At 36.4% G+C, this 22,286-nt stretch overlaps 1 protein-coding gene across 2 annotated transcripts in view; it reads right to left on the reverse strand.

Annotated features, from left to right (window-relative positions):
- Positions 1-22,286, reverse strand: part of DYNC2H1 (dynein cytoplasmic 2 heavy chain 1) — a 395,032-nt gene that overhangs the window by 273,653 nt on the left and 99,093 nt on the right. For both annotated transcript variants that reach the window (XM_024975702.2, XM_024975701.2), the window contains exons 42-51: positions 21,406-21,665; positions 19,935-20,181; positions 18,541-18,692; positions 17,139-17,283; positions 14,641-14,743; positions 13,925-14,092; positions 8,778-8,908; positions 5,297-5,545; positions 4,727-4,835; positions 1,444-1,557 (exon numbers count right to left, since the gene is read on the reverse strand). In XM_024975702.2, coding sequence (XP_024831470.1) covers positions 1,444-1,557; positions 4,727-4,835; positions 5,297-5,545; positions 8,778-8,908; positions 13,925-14,092; positions 14,641-14,743; positions 17,139-17,283; positions 18,541-18,692; positions 19,935-20,181; positions 21,406-21,665 — 1,678 coding nt within the window. The remainder of the gene's footprint in view (positions 1-1,443; positions 1,558-4,726; positions 4,836-5,296; positions 5,546-8,777; positions 8,909-13,924; positions 14,093-14,640; positions 14,744-17,138; positions 17,284-18,540; positions 18,693-19,934; positions 20,182-21,405; positions 21,666-22,286) is intronic.

Consider the following 22,286-nt stretch of genomic DNA (forward strand, 5'->3'; position numbering starts at 1 on the left):
TTACTTTTCAAATGTCATACTGGATTCTACTAAATAATTTTTTCCTTTTTAGGATTTTTGTTTCAATATTCAGAAGCAAAACTGATCTCTGGTTTTCCTTTAGGAGAAATATTTTTCCAATTTCAATGTTAACATCATTTTCCCTTCATAAGAAGGAATTTAGAAACTCTCCTTTATTTTCTATGTTCTGAAGTAGTTTTTAAAATAGCATTGAGATGGTCTGTTTCTTAAAGGTGTGGTAGAAATTCCCTCTAAACTTAAAGGAGAGAGAAGGGAAGGTAGCTCTTTAACAACTTTCTTTGTTTCATCAATGATGAATGTTCTTGTAGAAAAATAAAGATGATCACTGTAATAGCAGTGCCTGGGTGGTGTCACTATTACCTTATTTTTTACTTCCCAATTTTAGCAGTACACAAAACTGCTTCTATAATAATATGTTTCTTTAGTTTCAAAGAAACTACAGCATGTGAAGTGAAGTGAAAGGCACTCAGTCATGTACGGCTCTTTGCAACCTCATGGACTATACAGTCCATGGAATTCTCCACGCCCGAACACCGGAGTGGGTAGCCTTTCCCTTCTCCAGGAGACCTTCCCAACCCAGGGATGGAACCCAGATCTCCCGCATTCCAGGCGGATTCTTTACCAGCTGAGCCACAAGGGAAGCCAATAGCACTGAACTGACATTGATTTCTCTGCTGGACAAATGTACTGCAGCTATCACAGTACGATGCCAACATGAGGGGAAGCTGGGTGAAGGCTACACAGGGACTCCCCCGACCATCTTTGCAACTTTTCTATAAATCTAAAAGTATTTTTTAAAAAAATCATGAAGAGGTGACATGGAGCAGAAAGCTGAGAGCAGTGAGGGGCCCAGGCTGATGGAGTGAATGTATGTTCCGTACTATGTGAGTCTAGGGCAGGGAGGGGGAAGGCCACCCCTCCCCCACACCAGGACTTAATAATTGGGGCTTAGCTGATCTCTCCCCTTCTGATGTGGCTTCCTGGGAAAGAGGAAGGACTCCTGTGGTTGGTTTCCCTGGCAACCAGCCCCCACCCCTAGGTGCTGGCCAAAAGTCATCTCATTAACAAAAGTCACCTCATTAACAGAATGTGGCACAATCTAAATAATTCACTAACTCTCTAAGATAGGTACTAAGTTTATCACATGGAAACAAAAGCAGCAAAGTAAATATCCCAAAAGACATTACCATACTTTCATCCTAACCTTTTGCTAAAATTTTACTTAACATGTTTTTATTATAGGTTAGCTTTTAGTCTACTTACCAGCTATTTTCTAAAAGTTCTATAAAAAAGAAAAAATATAAATTACCAAATGGACCCAAAATTTAAGATACCTTTGCAATCTAATGAGAAAATAAGGTAGATTAAACGTATTTATTTCACATGAAGCACAGTTACATTACTGAGCTCTATCGTACTTACTATACGTGAAGTAGTTGAAGACTGGTCCAAAAAATCCATCCTGCGAAGCCTGATCTTTAAGAGGTAAGAGTAAGGGCTCTAATTCTTCGAGAGTGTAAAGTCCAGGAACTTCACCTGCAGAACATTATATTTCTTCTGAGATTTAGCTACATTACACTAAATTCAACACACATTTTACATACACGATGCTTCTTCTATTTTTATATTAAATAATCTGATGTTATTCAATCTTTGTTTCCAAAACAAGCAAGCCCTATCACCTCTATATTATTCACAAATATATACCTGTAACCTTCATTCAAAAAAATTCAAACTCCTCCCACTAACCGTTCACCTATCTGCCTTTCCAAGTCCTTCTCTACTCTCTTCCAAGACTTTGTATTCTAACCTCAGTGAACTTTTTTGTGTTCTAAAACTTTAATGAAATATTTCCTCTTCCTGGAATACATCATACCACAGTCTTGCTCTGCCCCAAATCTTCCACTAAAAATATTGTTTATCCCTCAAGATACTACTTTGCCAACTGCCACGCCCATGAGCCTTTCCTGAATACCAACATATTAGGGAAAGTACTCTTTTCTCTTGAATATAATATCCAAACATCACTGTTTGGCATTTATCACATCATTTAATAATAAATGAACTACTTCTCCCTGCCCACTTAGATTCTAAATTCCCAGAAGGCAAATATTTAATTATGATCAATATTAAACTTAGGACATTTCTGGCAAAGAATCTAAACCATAAATATTTGTTAAATAAATGAATGAATGAGCTTGTTACTAGAAATCAGGAGAACTAGTCATGGCCTGCTACTACGCAACAGAATGATGAAAATCAAATAAAGGTGGTAAGACTATAAGAATTTGATAGAGGGCTTGTTCACACCATAAATCCAGTTATTTAATAAATATGTATTAAATCAACATATTTGTAGTTCACAAGAAACTGTAAGATTGAGTGAAAAATTTTTTTCTGCATTCATGAAAAGTCCAACACAGTCTAAATTACTACTTTTCTTTATGCTCATCTCAGAGGTACCAGATCACAACCCAGCCATCAGCCATGTACATATTCAAACACAAGCACATACATGTAAATATGCTCTATGTCTTTCTCTAAATTTGAGCTGTACCAAGATACCCTTGTATCCTTAAATTTAATAAAGAAAGTTAGTTCTATTTACATACTCTATAGGGAATAAGAATTTTAAATATATAAAAGAGACCAAAGGGCCTATTAAGTACTTTCTCTGAAAGTATTTTTCACATAAATAATTTTGCCAAAAAAAGTTAGAAAAATTAACAACCAAAAAAATTTAAGTTTATAATTTTTGCTGTTATATGTTGATAATAAAGACCAATTTATCATACAATAATTACTGGGTTAATGCTTATCTGAATGTTTGCTTTCACAAATTAAAACAAAAACCCTGAATATCTGGCCTGCTACTTTACATCAGCCAAAAGAAACAAAGTCGCCATCTAGTGACAATTTTGGAGAAGGCAATGGCAACCCACTCCAGTACTCTTGCCTGGAAAACCCCATGGACAGTCCATGAGGTCGCTAGGAGTCAGACACGACTGAGCGACTTCACTTTCACTTTTCACTTTCATGCACTGGAAAAGGAAATGGCAACCGACTCCAGGGTTCTGGCCTGGAGAATCCCAGGGACAAGGGAGCCTGGTGGGCTGCCGTCTATGGGGCTGCACAGGGTCGGACACGACTGAAGCGACTTAGCAGCAGCAGCAACAGCAGTGACAATTTAAGCAATATGCAGGAATAAGAACTTTAAAAATCAAAATGAAGTGAAAGTGAAAGTCGCTCAGTCTTTGCGACCCCACGTACTGTCCATGGCATTCCCCAGGCCAGAATACTGGAGTGAGTAGCCTTTCCCTTCTCCAGGGGATCTTCCTGACCCAGGAATCAAACCAGGGTGCCCCACATTGCAGGCAGATTCTTTACCAACTGAGTTATCAGGGAATCCCTAAAAAAAAATAGGTTATTTACAAAAAAGGCCTAGTACTTTCACTATACCATTACCTCCACTTTGACAAAAGTTGATGTACTACTTGTCTAACTAGAGTCTCATTTGGGCACTACAGTGTAGACTCCTTACTTTATAAATAAAATGTTTTCTTCAACCAAAGCTATTAAATTCTGAAAACAAAAAGATTACTTCATGCAGAGTCTACCTAGCAGGATTCAAAACATGTATTATATAAAAGCACAGTGGAACAAGAGCATCATGTAAATTTGTCCTCAGTCCCTGGAGTGGAGCAACTCAGAGAGCTGAAACTAGATTTAACAAGGTTTATTTTATACTTTAGTACCAAAACACTCTTGGTCCAAGTTCAAAACAAAGCTGTGTCATGCTTAGTTGCTCAATCGTGTCTGACTCTGTGACACTATGGACTGCAGCTCACCAGGCTCCTCTGTCCACAGGGGATTCCAGGCAAGAACACTGGAGCCATACCCTCCTCCAGGGGATCTTCCCAATCCAGGGATTGAACCCAGGTCTTCCACACTGCAGGTGGATTCTCTACCAACTGAGCAACCATGAAAGACTCAAAACAAAGCTATCTCACACTGATTCTATTAACAATGATTATACATTACAAACAGATTCTAATAACCTTCATAAATTCTGCAGAAAAGGAAGAAATGTAGGAAACTGCAGGTATTTTCCTCAGGGACTCACCAAAAAGATAAGCTGGCTCCAGAGACAAGAGTATACCACAATTCAAGAAATATGAAATCTAATATATCTGAAATATATCTACTATTATATAGCCATATTTAAGGCCATACTATAATTATTAAATTATTCCACTAATGATGGACAGTGAGGTTCTAGCATATTTCTTATTTCTTACATATTTCTTTACAGTTCTTTTATTTCTACAAACTAAATTTCTACAATTTAATATAATGTTTATATCAAAGGATATAGCACATTTTTTAAATAAGTACTGGTTGATAACTTTCCCAAAAGGTTATATATATTATCTAATAGTCCCACCAAAAGTGTTTAAGAAGGCAAATTATTCAGTATATTTACCAATATCAATATTTAATCATCATTTTTATATAATTCCACAACCTCTTGGTTTCATAAAAACAGGGTTTCTCAGTTCTCCTGCTCGGAGCATGTTTAATGTTTAATCTTCTATCACTTTAGCAGAAGCTATGCCAAATATTTTCTGAAACATAATTTTATATGAGATAACTTCACTTGAATAATATTTATTTATTTTTCTTTAAATAAAACCCATCCACTTGCCTGAAGACAAAAGGCTATTGATCATCTCCAGAAATGTCGGATGTACAAACTGGTAATCCTCAAGAAGTAAAACTACCTGCTGGGCTTCAATACCGGCAAGATGCAGCACCTGCACAATGAGAAAGCACATTCCGGAACCCACTGAATATTTTTTGGCAAATATTGGTAAAAATTTTCATTCTATAGGTAAACTAAGTTATTTTTATTGACTGATACTTTATTGAGTAATCAAAATATAGTTTGGAAAGTAAATTCAGTTCATAAACAAATACTACTGGGAGAACATTTAATTGTTTTATAGGTAGATCTTTAAAAGCTAGAGGATTATTTTTAAATACACCCACGTATGTCTTAAATTCTACTTTTTGTTTATCTTACCAAGTCATATAACATCCCATAATCTGAGGTACTGAGAGCTAAAAACAATTTTGCAAAATCATGAAGAAAACAATCAACAAAAAATAAAAGACTATATTCTATATCAGAGTCTCAAAGGCCATTAAAGCCTTTTAGAGTAATAAATAATTAGGATTTAAAACCAAATAAAGTAAAAGACTGTGAGGCACTTACATATTTGAGATCATTCTTGAAATGCTTCAGGTCATATCCCCTGGAAATCTTTGGTGAAAACAGCACTGCTCCATGCATGTGACTGACTAAAGAAGTGATGGTCCGACGACCCACACCACTGCGTCCTGCCAGCAGAAGTGAACCTCCAGGAAAACTCAGCACTCTGTCAATCCTAGACATATATTCCAGGACTTCTTGGAAAAGCAAAATATCTAAATTCTGGTTATCTCGTCCATAATGAATAAGACCCTTTTAAAAAAAAAACACAAATAATGTTACATAATTAATGAAATTCTCAATTATATAACAAATTGCTAATTATCTAGATTAAGATATTATATTTTTGGTGCAATCAAGAAAAGAAGTTAAGTAAATATGTGTTGTCTCACACTCTCTTATCTATCTAGTAATCCAGGTACATGGCGCTTTCTAAGGAAAAATTTACATGATGTCAAACAAGTGCGTAAGTCCACAACAGTCAGTTACTTTTGAATATCTTTAATATAACTAGTAAAAAGCAGTATAAGATAAGCAGGTTGTAAAATACTTCAAACTATCCAATTTTTACCACTTGTTACCAAGGGAACATTTCATGCAAAGATGGGCACAATAAAGGACAGAAATGGTATGGACCTAACAGAAGCAGAAGATATTAAAAAGAGGTGGCAAAAATACAGAGAAGAAACTATACAAAAAAGATCTTCGTGACCCAGATAAACACGATGGTGTGATCACCCACCTAGAGCCAGACATCCTGGGATGTGAAGTCTACTGGGCCTTAGGAAGCATCACAACAAACAAAGCTAGTGGAGGTGATGGAATTCCAGTTGAGCTATTTCAAATACTAAAAGATGATGCTGTGAAAGTGTTGCACTCAACATGCCAGCAAATTTGGAAAACTCAGCAGTGGCCCCAGGACTGGAAAAAGTCAGTTTTCATTCCAATCCCAAAGAAAGGCAATGCCAAAGAATGCTCAAACTACTGCACAATTGCACTCATCTCACACGCTAGTAAAGTAATGATCAAATTCTCCAAGCCAGGCTTCAACAGTACATGAACTGAGAACTTAAATATGTTCAAGATGAATTTAGAAAATGCAGAGGAACCACTGATCAAACTGTTAACATCCACTGGATCACAGAAAAAGCAAGGGAGTTCCAGAAAAACAACTACTTCTGCTTCATTGAATACACTAAAGCCTTTGACTGTGTGGATCACAACAAACTGGAAATTTCTTCGAAATTGGGAATACCAGACCTCCTCATCTGCCTCCTAAGAAACCTGTATGCAGGTCAAGAAGCAACCATTAGAACTGGACATAGAACAACAGACTGGTTCCAAATTGGGAAAAGAGTACATCAAGGCTGTATGTTGTCACCCTGCTTATTAAACTTGTATGCTGAGTACATCATGTGAAACACGGGGCTGGAAGAAGCAAAAGCTGGAATCAAGATTGCTGGGAGAAATATCAATTACCTCAGATATGAAGATGACACCACCCTAATGGCAGAAAGCAAAGAGGAAAAGCCTCCTGATGGAGGTGAAAGAGGAGAGTGAAAAAGCTGGCTTAAAACTCAACCATTAAAAAGCTAAGATCATGGTGGCATCTGGTCCCATCACTTCATTGCAAATAAATGGGGAAACAATGGAAACAGTGAGAGACCATTTTCTTGGGTTCCAAAATCACTACAGATGGTGACTGTAGCCATAAAATTAAAAGACACTTGCTCCTTGGAAGAAAAGCTATGACAAACCCAGAGAGCATATTAAAAAGCAAAGACATTACTTTGCCAACAAAGGCCCATACAGCCAAAGCTATGGTTTTTCCATAGTAGTAGTAGTCACGTACAGATGTGAGAGTTGGGCAATAAAGAAAGCTGAGCCTGAGGAATTGATAGTTTTGAACTGTGCTGTTGGAGAAGACTCTTGAGAGTCCCTTGGACTACAAGGAGATCCAACCAGTCCATCCTAAAGGAGATCAGTCCTGGGTGTTCATTGGAAGGACTGATGCTGAAGCTGAAACTCCAATACTTTCATCACCTGATGTGAAGAGCCGACTTATTAAAAAAGACCCTGATTCTGGGAAAGATCGAAGGCAGGAGGAGAAGGGGACAATAGAGGATGAGATGATTGGATGGTATCACTGATTCAATGCACAAGAGTTTGAGTAAGCTCCGGGAGATGGTGAAGCACAGCCTGGCGTGCTGCAGTCCATGGGGGTGCAAAGAGTCGGACACGACTGAACAGCAAAACAACAGCACATGAAGTCAGTGTGCACAGAGTATAAGACAATTTCCAAACTCTCAAAACGCAGTGCCTAAATGAAAATATTTTGTGAACCCTCATTTTTATGTACTGCTCGGATACAAATCAAAAGCCTATAAAGAGGTAGCATGCCCTGCCAGGAGCCATTGATAGAGGGAAGGGAGAGAGAGAGGACAACTTTCACACATTTAACAACATCTGCATATTCCCAAACTTTGCAATACCCATTCCAGTCAGATAAATCATTTTACCAGACCACGAAAAACTTCTCTTGGTATAAAATCCATACTAACTTCCATACAAATATTAATCTTTGAAGCAATCATATGTAATACAGTTGCTTCTTATTACAATTAATAAAAAAAAAAAACACTCTGTAGGACAGTGCTGTTAAAAGTTTCAGTGAAACAGCAAAATCAATATCATTTAGGAGCCCATCAAAAATTTGGATTCTTTTCTGATTTTTTTAAGTTCAGATTAGCACCTATCGAATCAGACTTCTAACGAGGGACACAGTCATCAATATTTTCCGGTACTCAAAGTGATTCTGCTGCTGCTGCTGCTGCTGCTGCTGCTGCTGCTGCTGCTGCTGCTGCTAAGTCGCTTCAGTCGTGTCTGACTCTGTGCGACCCCAGAGATGGCAGCCCACCAGGCTCCCCTGCTCCTGGGCTTCTCCAGGCAAGAACACTGGAGTGGGTTGCCATTTCCTTCTCCAATGCACGAAAGTGAAAAGTGAAAGTGAAATCACTCAGTCGTGTCCAACTCTTAGCGACCCCATGGACTGCAGCCCCTGTACCAGGCTCCTCTGTCCATGGATTTTCCAGGCAAGAGTACTGGAGTGGGGTGCCACTGCCTTTTCCAAAAGTGATTCTAATGCTCACTAAAGGCTAAGACTACTGCTCTAGGATGAGCAGTTAATAGTACATTAACTGTCAATAGTATATTAACAGCGGTATTTCCCAATTAAGTCTTTTTAATAGTTCCAACCTCAGATACCTTTTCCCAGCATGTATCTTAGCCATTTTCGACTTATCTGTGTAAGTACATGTGCTTCCGGTTAGATCTGACACACTGGGCTGTCTTCTGTAAGACACAAACCAGTTTCTCCTATTCTAAGATCTTTCACTTCATGCCCTCAGAAAGCTTGCAACAAATATTTTGAAAACGGCTTTAATCATAATCAAATCCCAATTCAAATTCATGATTCATATCTTACCTTTTTAATAACATCCTTAAGATCTGAAGAATTTAGTTTTCCAAGTGGTTTTCCATGGGGAGGCAAAGGTTGTCCCGGGACTGACCTTGTTCCTGAAGTATGCTGGGCTCCCCACGTAACATAGAAATTATCTGTAGACATGAAAGATATTTTTTCTTCATATGTGTTATTTCTAATGGGAGTATCAGTAAATATATTTCACACTAAACCATTTTTAACTGTATTAGTCCAAATAAGAACATCCCCAAAAAGGCAAAGATTAATTACTTTGAAATGGCAAATAAATAAAACAATCTCAAAATTATTCTTGAAAAGGAACACAGATTTATAAATAATATCAAGAGCCCTATCTTTTAAAATAAAAGAAAAATTAATCAAATTGTAATTAGAAAATAAAAACACGACAACTTTTCTTAAATTTATCTATAGCAGTGTTCCTATTACCATATAAGGAAAATTTGTTCACCATTCTAGTGAAACTTCCCACTCCCAATTCCTCTGGGAGACTGTTCCATCAGTCTTCTTGTCATACAGCGCATTCAGCAACAGCCCTCCCTTCCCTAGACTCACATTCTTCTTTCTTTCTCCATCACATTTCTCACATTTTCTACTTAGCAAAACCACTATCTAAACTCGTATTTGGGAACAACAATACTGCCGTAAGTGCCAAATCCAAATCTTATAGTCATTATCCTAACATGACTTCTGTGCATCTCCTTAAAGGAGCTGTTTTCCTTGAATCTGTACTGGGCTCAAGTCACTACCACTCTTCTTTTCAGCTGTCCACTTATCACTCATATGTTTTAGTTTCATTGGGACCCGAAGTCAGTCTGTTATGCTTTCCCTTGGAATTATTTAATCTTATTCTGTATATTAAACTATCAACTATCTAAATATATACCAAAATCTGATTCATGATCTATAGGCAGGTCTCCCAGCTCTAGTCTAGTCCCGTATTTCCAATTGCTTAACATACATATAACTCGCGCATTCATTCATTAAACACATATCACAGACCTGTATTTAAACACTGTACTTTGTTAGAAATAAGTAATGAATAAGACAAACCTAATTTCTCCCCTCATAGAGAGGATAAACTTTATGTAGACTCCCAAAACACTTGAAAAACATTCAAACACATGTAAGAAACAACTCATTATCTTCGTATCTCATCATTTCTCAACTATAAGAACATGCTCCTAACTCATATTCCTGCTACAAGCCTCTGCCCCATCAAATGTATCCTCACTGCTACTAGAGTAACAAACACAAAACAAAATCTGCCAGTGCCACTGCACTCCAATATCACATATAGCTTCCCACTGCCTTAAAACATTTTCCTAATCAAGGTAATTTGGCTACAATTTGGCTTCACCGACTGCTTGAATCTCTTATCTTTCTCTGTATTCTACTACATACTCCAGTTTTCTCAAACCTTTGATTCTTTGCATATTCTTTTTCCTTTGTCTAGAATGCCCTTCCTCTCTTCTTCACTTAATATAGTCATTCTTTAAGATACAGCTTGTATACAGCTTAATCACCAAGTCATGTCCAACTCTTGTGACCCCATGGACTGTGGCCTGCCAGGCTCTTCTGTCCATCAGATTCTCCAGGCAGGAATACTGGAGTGGGTTGCCATTTCCTTCTCCAGGGGATCTTCCTGACCCAGGTATCAAACCTGGGTCTCCTGAATTGCAGGCAGATTCTTTATTGACTGAGCTACAAGGGAAGTTCAAGATACAACTTGGTTTTCTGCAATCTGCTCAAAAAAAATTAAAATCTTAGGTGTTAATCTAACAAATATGTTATAGGACATATGCTGAAAATCATACAACACTAACGAAAGAAAGCAAAGAGTAAATAAATGAATAAATATGTTATATCCATGGATTAGAAAAATCAACATAATAAAGAGGTCAGTTTTTCCTGAAACCGATATACAGAACTAATACAATTCCTACCACAATCCGCAACACTATATATACAGACAAGATTATTCTAAAATTTATATGCAAAGGCAAGGGAACTGAAATACCTAGAATGATTCTGAGAAAGGAAGATTAAATAAGGAAACAGTCAATTGAATTTTAAGACACTAAGCTACAGCAATCAAAACTATGTTATTGGCAGAAAGACTGACATACATCAAGGAACAGAATTGAGAACCCAGGAACAGACTTAAACAACTAATTTTTTTTTATCAGCTCTGCTTTTATTTTTTTACTTAAATTCATTTATTTTAATTGGAGGCTAATTACTTTACAATATTATATTGGTTTGCCATACATCAACATGAATCCGCCACGGGTGTACACATGTTCCTCATCCTGAACCCCCCTCCCACCTCCCTCCCCGTACCATCCCTCTGGGTCATCCCAGTGCACCAGCCCCAAGCATCCTATATCCTGCATTGAACCTGGACTGGGGATTCATTTCTTACACAACTAATTTTTGAAAAATGTGCAAAAGCAATTCAAGGCAGAAAGGTAACTACTTAACAAACAGTGCTATAACAAGTGGACAACAACAGGCAAAGAAAGGAACTCTGACCCAAGTCTCGCATCTTACAGAGAAATTCACTCAAACTGGATCACTGATTTAAAATACAAAACTATAAACTCTTTAGGGGAAAACGGTAGGGGAAAATCTTCAAAATCTAGGACTACAACTAGTTCTTAAGCTTGACACCAAAAAAAACCTTTGAAAAATTAATAACTTGAGCTTCATCAAGTTAAAACCTTTTTATCTATAAAAGACTCTATTAAGAAGATGAAAATACAAGCTACAGAGTGGGAGAATATATTTGCTAATCACATATTTGATAAAAGAATAGTATCTAAAATACATAATGAACTCTAAAAACTCAATATTTAAAAAACCCAATTAGAATGTGGGCAAAAGACACAGAGACATTTCACTGAAGAGGACATGCAGAAGACACTCAAAGCTCAACCTCATTGAACGACTTCATTTTCAAGACACAAAACAAAACCACCACGACACATCAATATACACTTATCAGAACGGCCAAAGTAAAAAATAGTGATGCCACCCAATGCTGGCAAGGATGTGGAGGAATTGGATCACTCAGATATTGCTGATGGGAATATAAAATGAAATACAGCTACTCTAGAAAACAGTGTGGCAGTTTTGTTATTTGTTAATTAAGCATACAAGTACCATTCAACACTGCAACTGCATTCCTGAACATTTATCTCAGAGAAACAAAAAAGTCCACAGAAAACCTGTACATAAATGGCTATAGCAGCTTTCCTCCTAAGAGCCAAACACCAAAAACAATTCAGATGCCCTTCAACAAGTAAACAGTGAAAGAAATGGTAGCATTTCAAAATACCTACTCAGCAATAAAAAGGAATAAACCACTGAAACACTTGAGAATCTGCATATATCTCCAGAGAATTATCCCGAATGAAAAGTAAGATACTTGAAATGGCAAAATTAAACACTGAAGAGATGGTCGTTTCCAGAGGAGGGGAGAGGAGTTGGTCCATTTTAACTGTACCGGTATCGATACCCTGGTTGTGACCTTGTACTATAGTTTTGTCAGATGCTACTGCTGGGGGGAAACAAGTACAAAGTTCACGTTCTCTCTCTCTCTCTCTCTCTCTCTCTCTCTATTAGTTCTTATAACTGTATGTGAATCTACAATTATCTCAAAATAAAAATTATTTTTAAAAATTTCAAAGTAACTTCCTCAAAAAAGGAATTAGTCTCTAATCTGCCATACCCCTAAATTCCAGCATTTATCCCAAATATATTCAGAATGTATCTAGTTTAAGTATCTAAAATTAAAATTTTCTTAATAAACTAATATTCTACTATGTGAAAATCCTATTTGCCAAGATCTAACAGATATCAAGTCTGTTTTTTAAAAAAATACAATCCTTTATTTAAAAGTAAAATACTGAGAAAAGACATTATGTATTGAGTCCTACATGAGACCCTAAAAGATACAAACTGTAGAGAAAAACACACTAATACTATCTAATGTCCAAAGGATATATCATTTTCTTCGCAGGAAGAGACATTATTAACTCAGTTTTTTGATTGAGAAAAGTGGTAGTATTTGAGAACAAAGTTCTCCATGCTAAGCCATGAAAGCTACAGTACACAATGACATAAAACCTCACTCAAAATCAAGTCAACTTTGAACTATAATCAGGCTTCTCTTAGCACTTCATACTGTCTTATTTCCTGATTCTAAAACTCAAGCAACACCTAGAAAATTCCTTCTATCAATCTTAACATCCCTTTCTTCTTTAAGACTCCCCCTCACTTATGTCATTATGATCCTGGAACCAATAACAAATGCAGAAAGATACAATATAATGTACTACATGTAATATTTTTGAAGCCTAGCTTTACACTCTAATACAACAGAAACTCATTTTATAGCTTAAAAGCAGTTGTATTATGGAATAGATTCAAATGACAGTCTTCTGTCAAAGTCCTTTCACCATGCTGCTTTTCCTATTACATGCATCACTCCCACAGCATTTTCATAATACAAATTGGTCATTAAGCAGGAACAGTTGCAAACGTAACATAGCTCCTTGGTGCTATGCTTTGTTTATCATAACAATGGGTAAAGCTGCTAATGGGGTGCATGTTCTGTGCTAATGACACTAACAGTAGAGACAGGAATGAGAATTGCCATTATTCTCAAATGAAAGTTCATTATTATTAAATACAGATCTTCACTATGACCTTTTAAGTATCACACATATATGGTTATTTTTATTAGTAAAAGTCCTTCAGGAAATACAATTTTGAATTGCAAATATAAAACACTTGCAGTCTGAACAACTGTTTCCAAGAAAAAAATTACCATCATTATTTTGTTTGGAAAATAACTACTGCAATCTAGTAAAAAAGACAAAGCAACTTCTTAGGTTAAAACATTAAAATTATCCAAGGTTTTAGGGCTTTTCATTTTATTTTACTGAAGCATAGTTGATCTACAATGTTGTATTAATTTTTACTCCACAGTAAAGTGATTCAATAATACCTAAATTATCCAAAGTTTTGATTTGTTTAGACATATGAAATCATACTATTAGAAAGAAAAATAATTTGAAAGTTCTCATAACATTTATATATTTACAAAAACTCCGTAACTATATTACCTGCCATATTATCTAGTACATCTGAGCCCCAATCTCCTTGAAACACTGATGTTAAAATGCTGTCAAATAAATGAAGTTCCTTTGCACCAACAATTTTGTCACGGAATAAGCGCCGTGCTTCATATGCTACAATTTCTAATACATAATCTAGAGGATGGTTTGAGGATCCTAAAAGAGACAAAATTTTCTTTACTTATAGTAAAATTCAAATGATTTAAAAATGGGCTATTTCAACATAATGTTAGAAAGAATTAGAGAATGAGAATCTACATACCATAATTTTGGCATCAGATAAATAGAAAAAAAAGGGGGGAAAGAGTTAAAATTCATTTTATGAATAAGCAGGTAAATTTTTTTTATTATTTAAAGGATATGTTAAACACTATTATCTCTAGTAGTTTAATAAAAATATCAATCCCTAAAAGCATATTAAACTTGCTTTGGCTGTAAAGAATAATGATTACATTTTTTCTCAAATCAAGTTTTAATAGTGACAATCATAGTTTAGAAAAGGACGTGTACTAAAATATCACAATTTTCATATCATGTTTAAATTTAATATCAACATTATTTCAATTATAATTTTTAAAATATTATCATTACAATACTCATTTATCTATTACAAATATAATACACAGCATAAATACACACAGAGAGACACACTATGACATTCTAAAGAAAGATAAGTGATTTGAAATCATAAAAGCAAAACTTACCTCCTTCTAAATCATATCTGAATAAGCCAAGAACCCACTGGGTAAGGATGCAAGGAGTAAAGAAATAATGACTATAATCATCAACTGTAAATTTGGCCCGCACCTGAAAAAAAAGGCAAGTGATTTGTCCTATTCTTTTAAATTTATAATCATGATGTAAATTTTTCAGTCACTTTAAATTTACAGGAATGTCAGTTTCTACCAGTGAGTGGAACCGTGTATCAACATTACTGATTTCCTTAGTTATCTTGTATTTTATGCACCTAAAAAACATTATCTAAGATAGATTGTTCATAAACTTTAATAAGATGATAAAAGGTTGTCCATGCAAGAAAACAAAATAAAAAGTTAAAAAGTCCTCCTAAAGAAAGGAATTCAAGGAAAGCCAGTTCAGTTCAGTCACTCAGTCGTGTCCATCTCTTTGTGACGCCACGGACTGCAGAACACCAGGCTTCCCAGTCCATCACCAACTTCCAGAGCTAACTCAAACACATGCCCATTGAGTCAATGATGCCATCAACCATCATCGTCCCCTTCTCCTCCTGCCTTCAATCTTTCCCAGCATCAGGGTCTTTCCCAATGAGTCAGTTCTTCGCATCAGGTGGCCAAAGTATTGGAGTTTCAGCTTCAGCATCAGTCCTTTCCAATGAATATTCAGGACTGATTTCCTTTAGGATGGACTGGTTGGATCTCCTTGCAATCCAAGGGACTCTATAGAGTCTTCTCCAACACCACAGTTCAAAAGCATCAATTCTTCAGTGCTCAGCTTTCTTTATAGACCAATTCTCACATCCATACATGACTACTGGAAAAACCACAGCTTTGACTATATGGACCTTTTTCGGCAAAGTAATGTCTCTGCCTTTTAATACGCTGTCTATGTTTTTCATAGTTTTTCTTCCAAGCAGCAAGCGTCTTCTAATTTCATGGCTACAGTCACCACAGGCAGTGATCTTGGAGCCCAAGAAAATAAAGTCTGTCACTGTTTCCATTGTTTCCCCATCTATTTGCCATGAAGTGATGGCACCAGATGCCAAAGGAAAGCCAACCTAAGTATAAAATGGGAGCTATAATTCCAAGGTGCTCATGGGTTTAAGACAGACCCACTTTATAACAGCAGGACCGACAGAGCTATCTTATGTTCAAGAGGTCACAGAACTTTGAACAAATCAAAGTGCCACAACTCATATATATCAGCAACAAGTGTACAGCCTGTGCCCTCCTCCCTACAGACGGGGCCACTTCTCTTGCTCCGGCCTTGATCACCTAACATATGAATTAATTTATAAAAACATAATTTTTTCTTTCCTCACTCTGGGCTTTCTGTGTGGTGCTAGTGGTAAAGAACCTGCCTGCCAATGCAGGAGCTATAAGAGACACAGGTTCAATTCTTGGGTCTGGAAGATCCCCCGTAAAAGGGTATGGCAACCCACTGCAGTATTCTTGCCTGGAGAATTTGACAGACAGAGGAGCCTGGTGGGCTACAATCCATAGGATCACAAAGAGTCAGACATAAATGAAGCAATGGAGCATTCACGCACTTCTACTCTAATACTATTAAGAGCATCTTCCACAAACACTTTCATAACTTTCACATGCTATTCCCTTTATCCAGGAAGACCCTCTTTCATCTTAGGTCACTTTGTGAATTTCTCTTCATTTTTCAAAACTTAGACCACATTTCCTCTTAAAAATCTACCACACACAACAAAGTTACTCACTCCCTCTTTCATGCTGTCTCTGTAACTAGTACATACTGCTACTGATATACATATTGTGTGCTCAGTCGCTCAGTTGTGTCCGACTCTTTGTGGCCCCATGGACTGTAGCCTGCCAGGCTCCTCTGTCCAATTTTACAGGCAAGAATACTGGTGTGGGCTGCCATTTCCCACTGCAGGGAATCTTCCCAATCCAGGGACTGAACTCACATCTCTTGTGTGTCCTGCATTGAGTTTACGTATATGATCAGGTCCCTCATTAGTGTGTGCATGCTCAAGGAACAGTGACACAGTTATCTTTGTATCCTTAGGACCAGCACTGGAAAGAGGAGGTACTCAATAAATATCTTCTACATCCTTACTTTATCAGAGTATTTTAAACATTTCTTCAAAGACAGAAGGAAAGAAACAAACATCAAAAATTACTCTCAGGTTTGAATCCTGGAAGACAGAAACTGAAAGAAGTCAGGAGAAAGATCTAGTTTTAGAAAGAAAACAAACTCCATCGTAAATATGCTAAATTTAAGCTCAAAGCAGAATAACCACTTACCCACTGATGTGTTTTTTCAGTATTTGTTGGGTGTCTATTAGAAACTGTGCCAGAAGATGTAATAGTGAATGAGGTACACACAAACATCTACCCTCGAGAGTTACTCTCTAGGAGAAAAGTATAAATGGCAGGAAAATAAAACCTGAGCATCAACACAGGTTAGGATTAAAGGCAGCCCTCTGGAAGTGATACTAATAGACATGAAAACTACAATATAAGTGAATATATACCTGTTCATACACTTGTACCATAGATCCTGCTAAGAGATAAATTTTTGAAGAAGAACCCCAAACAGAATGATTCTTCAGATTTTTATGAAGAACTGGTTCCAAATATGCTCCATAAATTGTTTGTAATTGCTCTCTTTCTGGGTAACTAAAAAAAAAATCATACAAGTTGAAATAAATATTCTAAATTATTATTTTAATTTTAAGGTATAGAACTGATTTCCAAACTGTGTGGTTTTCAAACTGTGAGGCCTAGACACCTCCAAGGTTTACTCAAGGGCTTAAGCCAAACTCATGGTCCTTATTCTTACTTCAACTCAATCAGATCCCTAATTATCTGTTGTCAAATACTAAGGATTCTAATACAGGATTCTAATGAAATTACTTAAAAGCATAATTGTTTAAAAAACCACTGATTGTTGGAAAGGGCCAGAGGAAAAGTTTGCTTAAGAAAAAGCATTTTCAATTAAGTATAGTCTATACAAAGAACAGTAATCCACTTTAGGACTACGCAAGTAGAAAACATCAAATAAAATCAACCTTTCCTCCCAAACCAAAATCTATTTCAATACAGCTTAATTGGTGGCTGAAACATTCTAAAAGAAGAATGTTAATGGATGGGAGCAGTTTAGCACGACAGCATAAAAAAGATTTGGAGGACTTCGCTGGTGGTCCAGTGGTTAAGACTCCATACTTTGACTGCAGAGGGGCTCAGGTTCAATCCCTGGGCAGGAAATAAGATTCCACATGTCATGTGCTGTGGTCAAAAAAAAAACAAACCTAAAACAGTACTGTGGTTACTAGAATATATATGGATAATTGTTATGGCATGTAGTTATACTTCAGTAAAGTTATTTAAAAAAAAAAAAAAAGGTTTGTAAAACAAAATATAACCAAGGATACAATGTCATAAAATTGCAGTTCATGTAACAATCACGGACCAGGGAGATGGATGGGTAAAACAGGATTAATATCTGTTGTTGTTGTTGTTTAGTTACTAAATCAGGATTAATATTATAGGACACTAAATGATCTAACTCTACCTTGTTCAGATATAAATTCTGTTTTAGGTTATCTCATAAAATTCAATTGTATGTTTGCTTTATATAACCCATAAAACAGTTAAGCCTAAAACTCACCATTCAGAGTCCTGACACTGACATTTAGAGACAATGCAAAGTAGTTCTGTTTATTGCTATCACATAAGAAGCACTGGTTAAAGCCTTCGTCACCCTAACCTACTTCTTACAGTTTAGGAAGGGTAGGAAAAAAATAATGTCAGAGCTTAAGTTGGACTATTTTTATATTCTACATTTGGAAGTAATATCATTAAGACTTTCACAAAATGCAATATATAAGATGTCTCTCCACATCAAAAACAAAATTTTAATACAATGATACATACTCTATAGCACAAAGACGAACAATAGAAGTAAATCTGGTAGTAAGCTGATGTCTTCCCAGTCTTCCTCCAGCTGACATAGAAGCCACAATTTGAATATTTTCTAAACCAACCCATTCTAAATTTTCATCATAAAATCCTTGATATGTCAGTACCTATTTAAAAATAAATATGTTTAAATGTTTCATGCTTAAGATTTTATAATCATAAAATATTTTGCATAAAACAATTGTTTCTGAATGAAATCATCCTCTAACTTAAAAATTTGACTGAAATATACTTTAATTTCTTATTCAATTAAAAATAATACTGTTCAGGATTCTGTGTTCAATGTCAAAAACAAATTTATGGTTACTGGCAAGGCGGTAAGATAAACTAGAGGTTGGAATTGACATATACCCACTATATACACACAAAATAGGTAACAAGTAAGCATCTACTGCCTAGCACAGGACAGTCTTCTCAATATTCTTTAATGGCCTGTATGGGCAAAGGATATAGAAAAGAGTAAATATGTTCCACATAACAGACTCACTAACGCATAGCAAAACACAGCATGTCAATCAACTATGAGCCAATAAAAATTTTTTTTTAATTTAAAAAAGACTCTGTTCAGTTTATGTTAGCTGAACTATGCTCATTTTTAAAATGCTTTTCAAAATAAATATTAAAGTCCAGATCATACTATTAATATAAATCTACTTGCAATTATCCAAAAAAAAGTGAAAAATATGGAAAAATATAAGGAAAACAGTTTGGGTTTTGTCTATACTTTTTTTTTTTTTTTACATTTTATTTTTTATTTTTTTTACATTTTTTTATTATTATTTTTTACTTTACAATATTGTATTGGTTTTGCCATACATCAACATGCATCCACCATGGGTGTACACATCATGCACACGTCTATACATGTTTTAATATATTCAGCAGTTACATAGAAAAGCAAAATGTGAACCTGATTATCAAGCTCTAATTTAGAATTTAGCATTCCCAATGTGATATGAATCACATAAAAAAAACCTTCCACAATGACTAAGGCATGCCTGAGGAAATATATTAATATAACTGTTTTTGGAAGACTGCATACATAGAAGAATGAAGCCAAAATTTGTGCAACTCTAACACCATCCTCAGCTTCTGTTTTCAGGAATGAAGGGCAGGTAAACAGTGTGGGGTAATGGCTGTTTTCATTCTTTTGAAACAGCGTCTCTATGTAATACTAATTTCTAGATGTAGGTAGCCCTGAGGTAGGAATAAGGTGCTTCAGGAGTTTAATTTCCATTTAATTTCCACAATGGTCCTAAGGAGGGAAGCAGATTTTCTATCTATAAGAAAAGTTAGTGAAATTAAATTGTCTCCAATTATATCAAAACACTTCAAGTGATAATACCCACCTGCTGCAGGAAAGCTATCAAAGTACTGGTGCCCCATTTGTCCAGCCTGGGTAGGTTGATGTCTTTTAAGTACAGAACGAGTCTCTCACAGTCTTTCGGTCTATACACTCGGCCAGTGTTAGTACTGATGACCATGCAAGTCTGGCTCAGTTTCTGCAGGAGATGCTGGGAAGTCGTCTGTGTGCTACAGTGAACTGTGGCGATGTAAGTTGACCGGAGTTGGGAAAATGCATACCTGAGCAGCATCCTATGAAAGACAAAACACTCGACCTCATAAATGCAACCAGAGAAATACTTTTCATATTTAAAATACAATTTCTGTTATTCAGTACATATGTACTTTTGGCTGTGCTGAGTCTTCTCTGCTGCACGTCCTTTTCTCTAGCTGCAGCAAGCAGAGACTACTCTAGCTGTGGTTTGCAGGCTTCTCTTCGTGGGGGCTTCTCGAGGCTGAGCACAGACTCTGGGACGCACGGACTCAGCAGCTGTGGCGCAGGGGCTCAGTAGGTGCGGATCCCCAGCCCCAGAGCACAGGTTCAGTAGTTGTGGCACACAGGCTTAGCTGCTCTGCAGCATGTGGAATCTTCCTGGACCAGGGATTGAACCTATGTCTTCAGCACTGGCAGATGGACTCTTTACCACTAAGCCACCAGGGAAGCCCCCAAGATTTCTAATTCTAAATATTTCCATTTCTAAATTATTTACAATGTTGTTTAAGGAAAAAGTAGTAACAATAGATATGATTTCTACAACTATCCATAGCTACTAAACTTGATTTCTAAGTTTTAGAGTGGAAAAAAAAATAAATTCATATTTTAAGGCATTCTTGAGACTCAGCCAAAAAAAAAAAAAAATCAAGGTTCACAAAAAGTAAGTTTAGTTTGAAAAAAGTATACATAAAAACCATTTATGTATACATAAAAAGTATACAAAAAAATTGTGACAGATTTTCATATACTCTAGAGTATGCGAAATTTTAATTCTTTAAAGTAAACGCTCCAAAAAGAATCATCTTACTTCTAAAAAAAAATGCTCAGTTAAGTTCAGTTGAGTTCAACCACTCAGTCGTGTCTGACTCTTTGTGACCCCATGGACTGCAGCAAGCCAGGCCTCCCTGTCCATCACCAACTCCCAGAGTTTACTCATATCCATCCAGTCAGTGATGCCATCCAAAAAAATGTTCACAGGTACTAATCATTTTGTTGTGATTCTATGCACAGATTTTTTTTAACGGTATCTTCTCAGATTTCTCTGATTCCATCAGGAAATACATAACTTGGCAGGAAAAAAAGGACGTATTTTTCTCTATAGTAATATTATTTTTACAAATAGTGACAATAAAGAGTCCTTCATGAAAACGTACCTGCCATTTTAACCAAAAACATGTAACAAAATCTGTTAAATCATTTTAGAACAGGAGAGATGCATAAATCCCTTACAGGCATCTTGAGTACTATTGTTCTCCTCTTACCCTTTGCCACATCCTTCTGGTCCAACAAGAATAAATGGCTGCTTAGTATCAGGACTTAACCAAGGTCTGAAATAGTCTAGACCGCGCTGCATGTCAGGAGTCTGAATAACTGGAAGAGTGTGGCTACTGCTGAAATCATCAGCAGTCAAGTTTTCTGGCTTCTTCAGCACATAAGATGCTAATCGTCCTCTACTTGAGTCATAGTACGTGTCCAGTGGTTTGTGAGGGTCTGGAGGAGATTGTCGTGCCCAGTTAAAAACCTTAAGAAGAAAAAGTTACGAAAGATTTTCATATACTCCAAACAGAATATGTGAAATTTTAATTCTTTAAAGTAAATGCTCCAAAGAGAATCATGTTACTTCTTAAAAAAGTTCACATACACGGCTGCTGCTGCTGCTAAGTCACTTCAGTCGTGTCCAACTCTGTGCGACCCCATACCCAGCAGCCCACCAGGCTCGTCCATCCCTGGGATTCTCCAGGCAAGAACACTGAAGTGGTCTGCCATCTCCTTCTCCATCACATGCACTAAACTTACTAAATATCCTTAATAATTATAGTAACATTTTATCTCACATATTATTCTCTAAATGATCATTCAAGCAAAGAAATAAAATTCATCTAGGGCTGCCATCTATGGGGTCACACAGAGTCAGACACGACTGAAGTGACTTAGCAGCAGTCCACACATATATTGTATAAACATATTCAACTTCCCATCGAGTTCTTATGAAAACTAAACTACAAATAACACAGTGTAGGGCTTCGAGACCCGTCATTTCCAGTGTTAACTGTCCACGGCACTGTCACCACTACTGCTCCCAACCTGTTCCTCTTTCCAAAACTGTCATCTATACAGAGGCACAGCAGGAGTTAGCCCTAAT

This window comes from Bos taurus, chromosome 15, assembly GCF_002263795.3.
Source record: "Bos taurus isolate L1 Dominette 01449 registration number 42190680 breed Hereford chromosome 15, ARS-UCD2.0, whole genome shotgun sequence".
Classification (NCBI taxonomy): Eukaryota; Metazoa; Chordata; class Mammalia; order Artiodactyla; family Bovidae; genus Bos; species Bos taurus.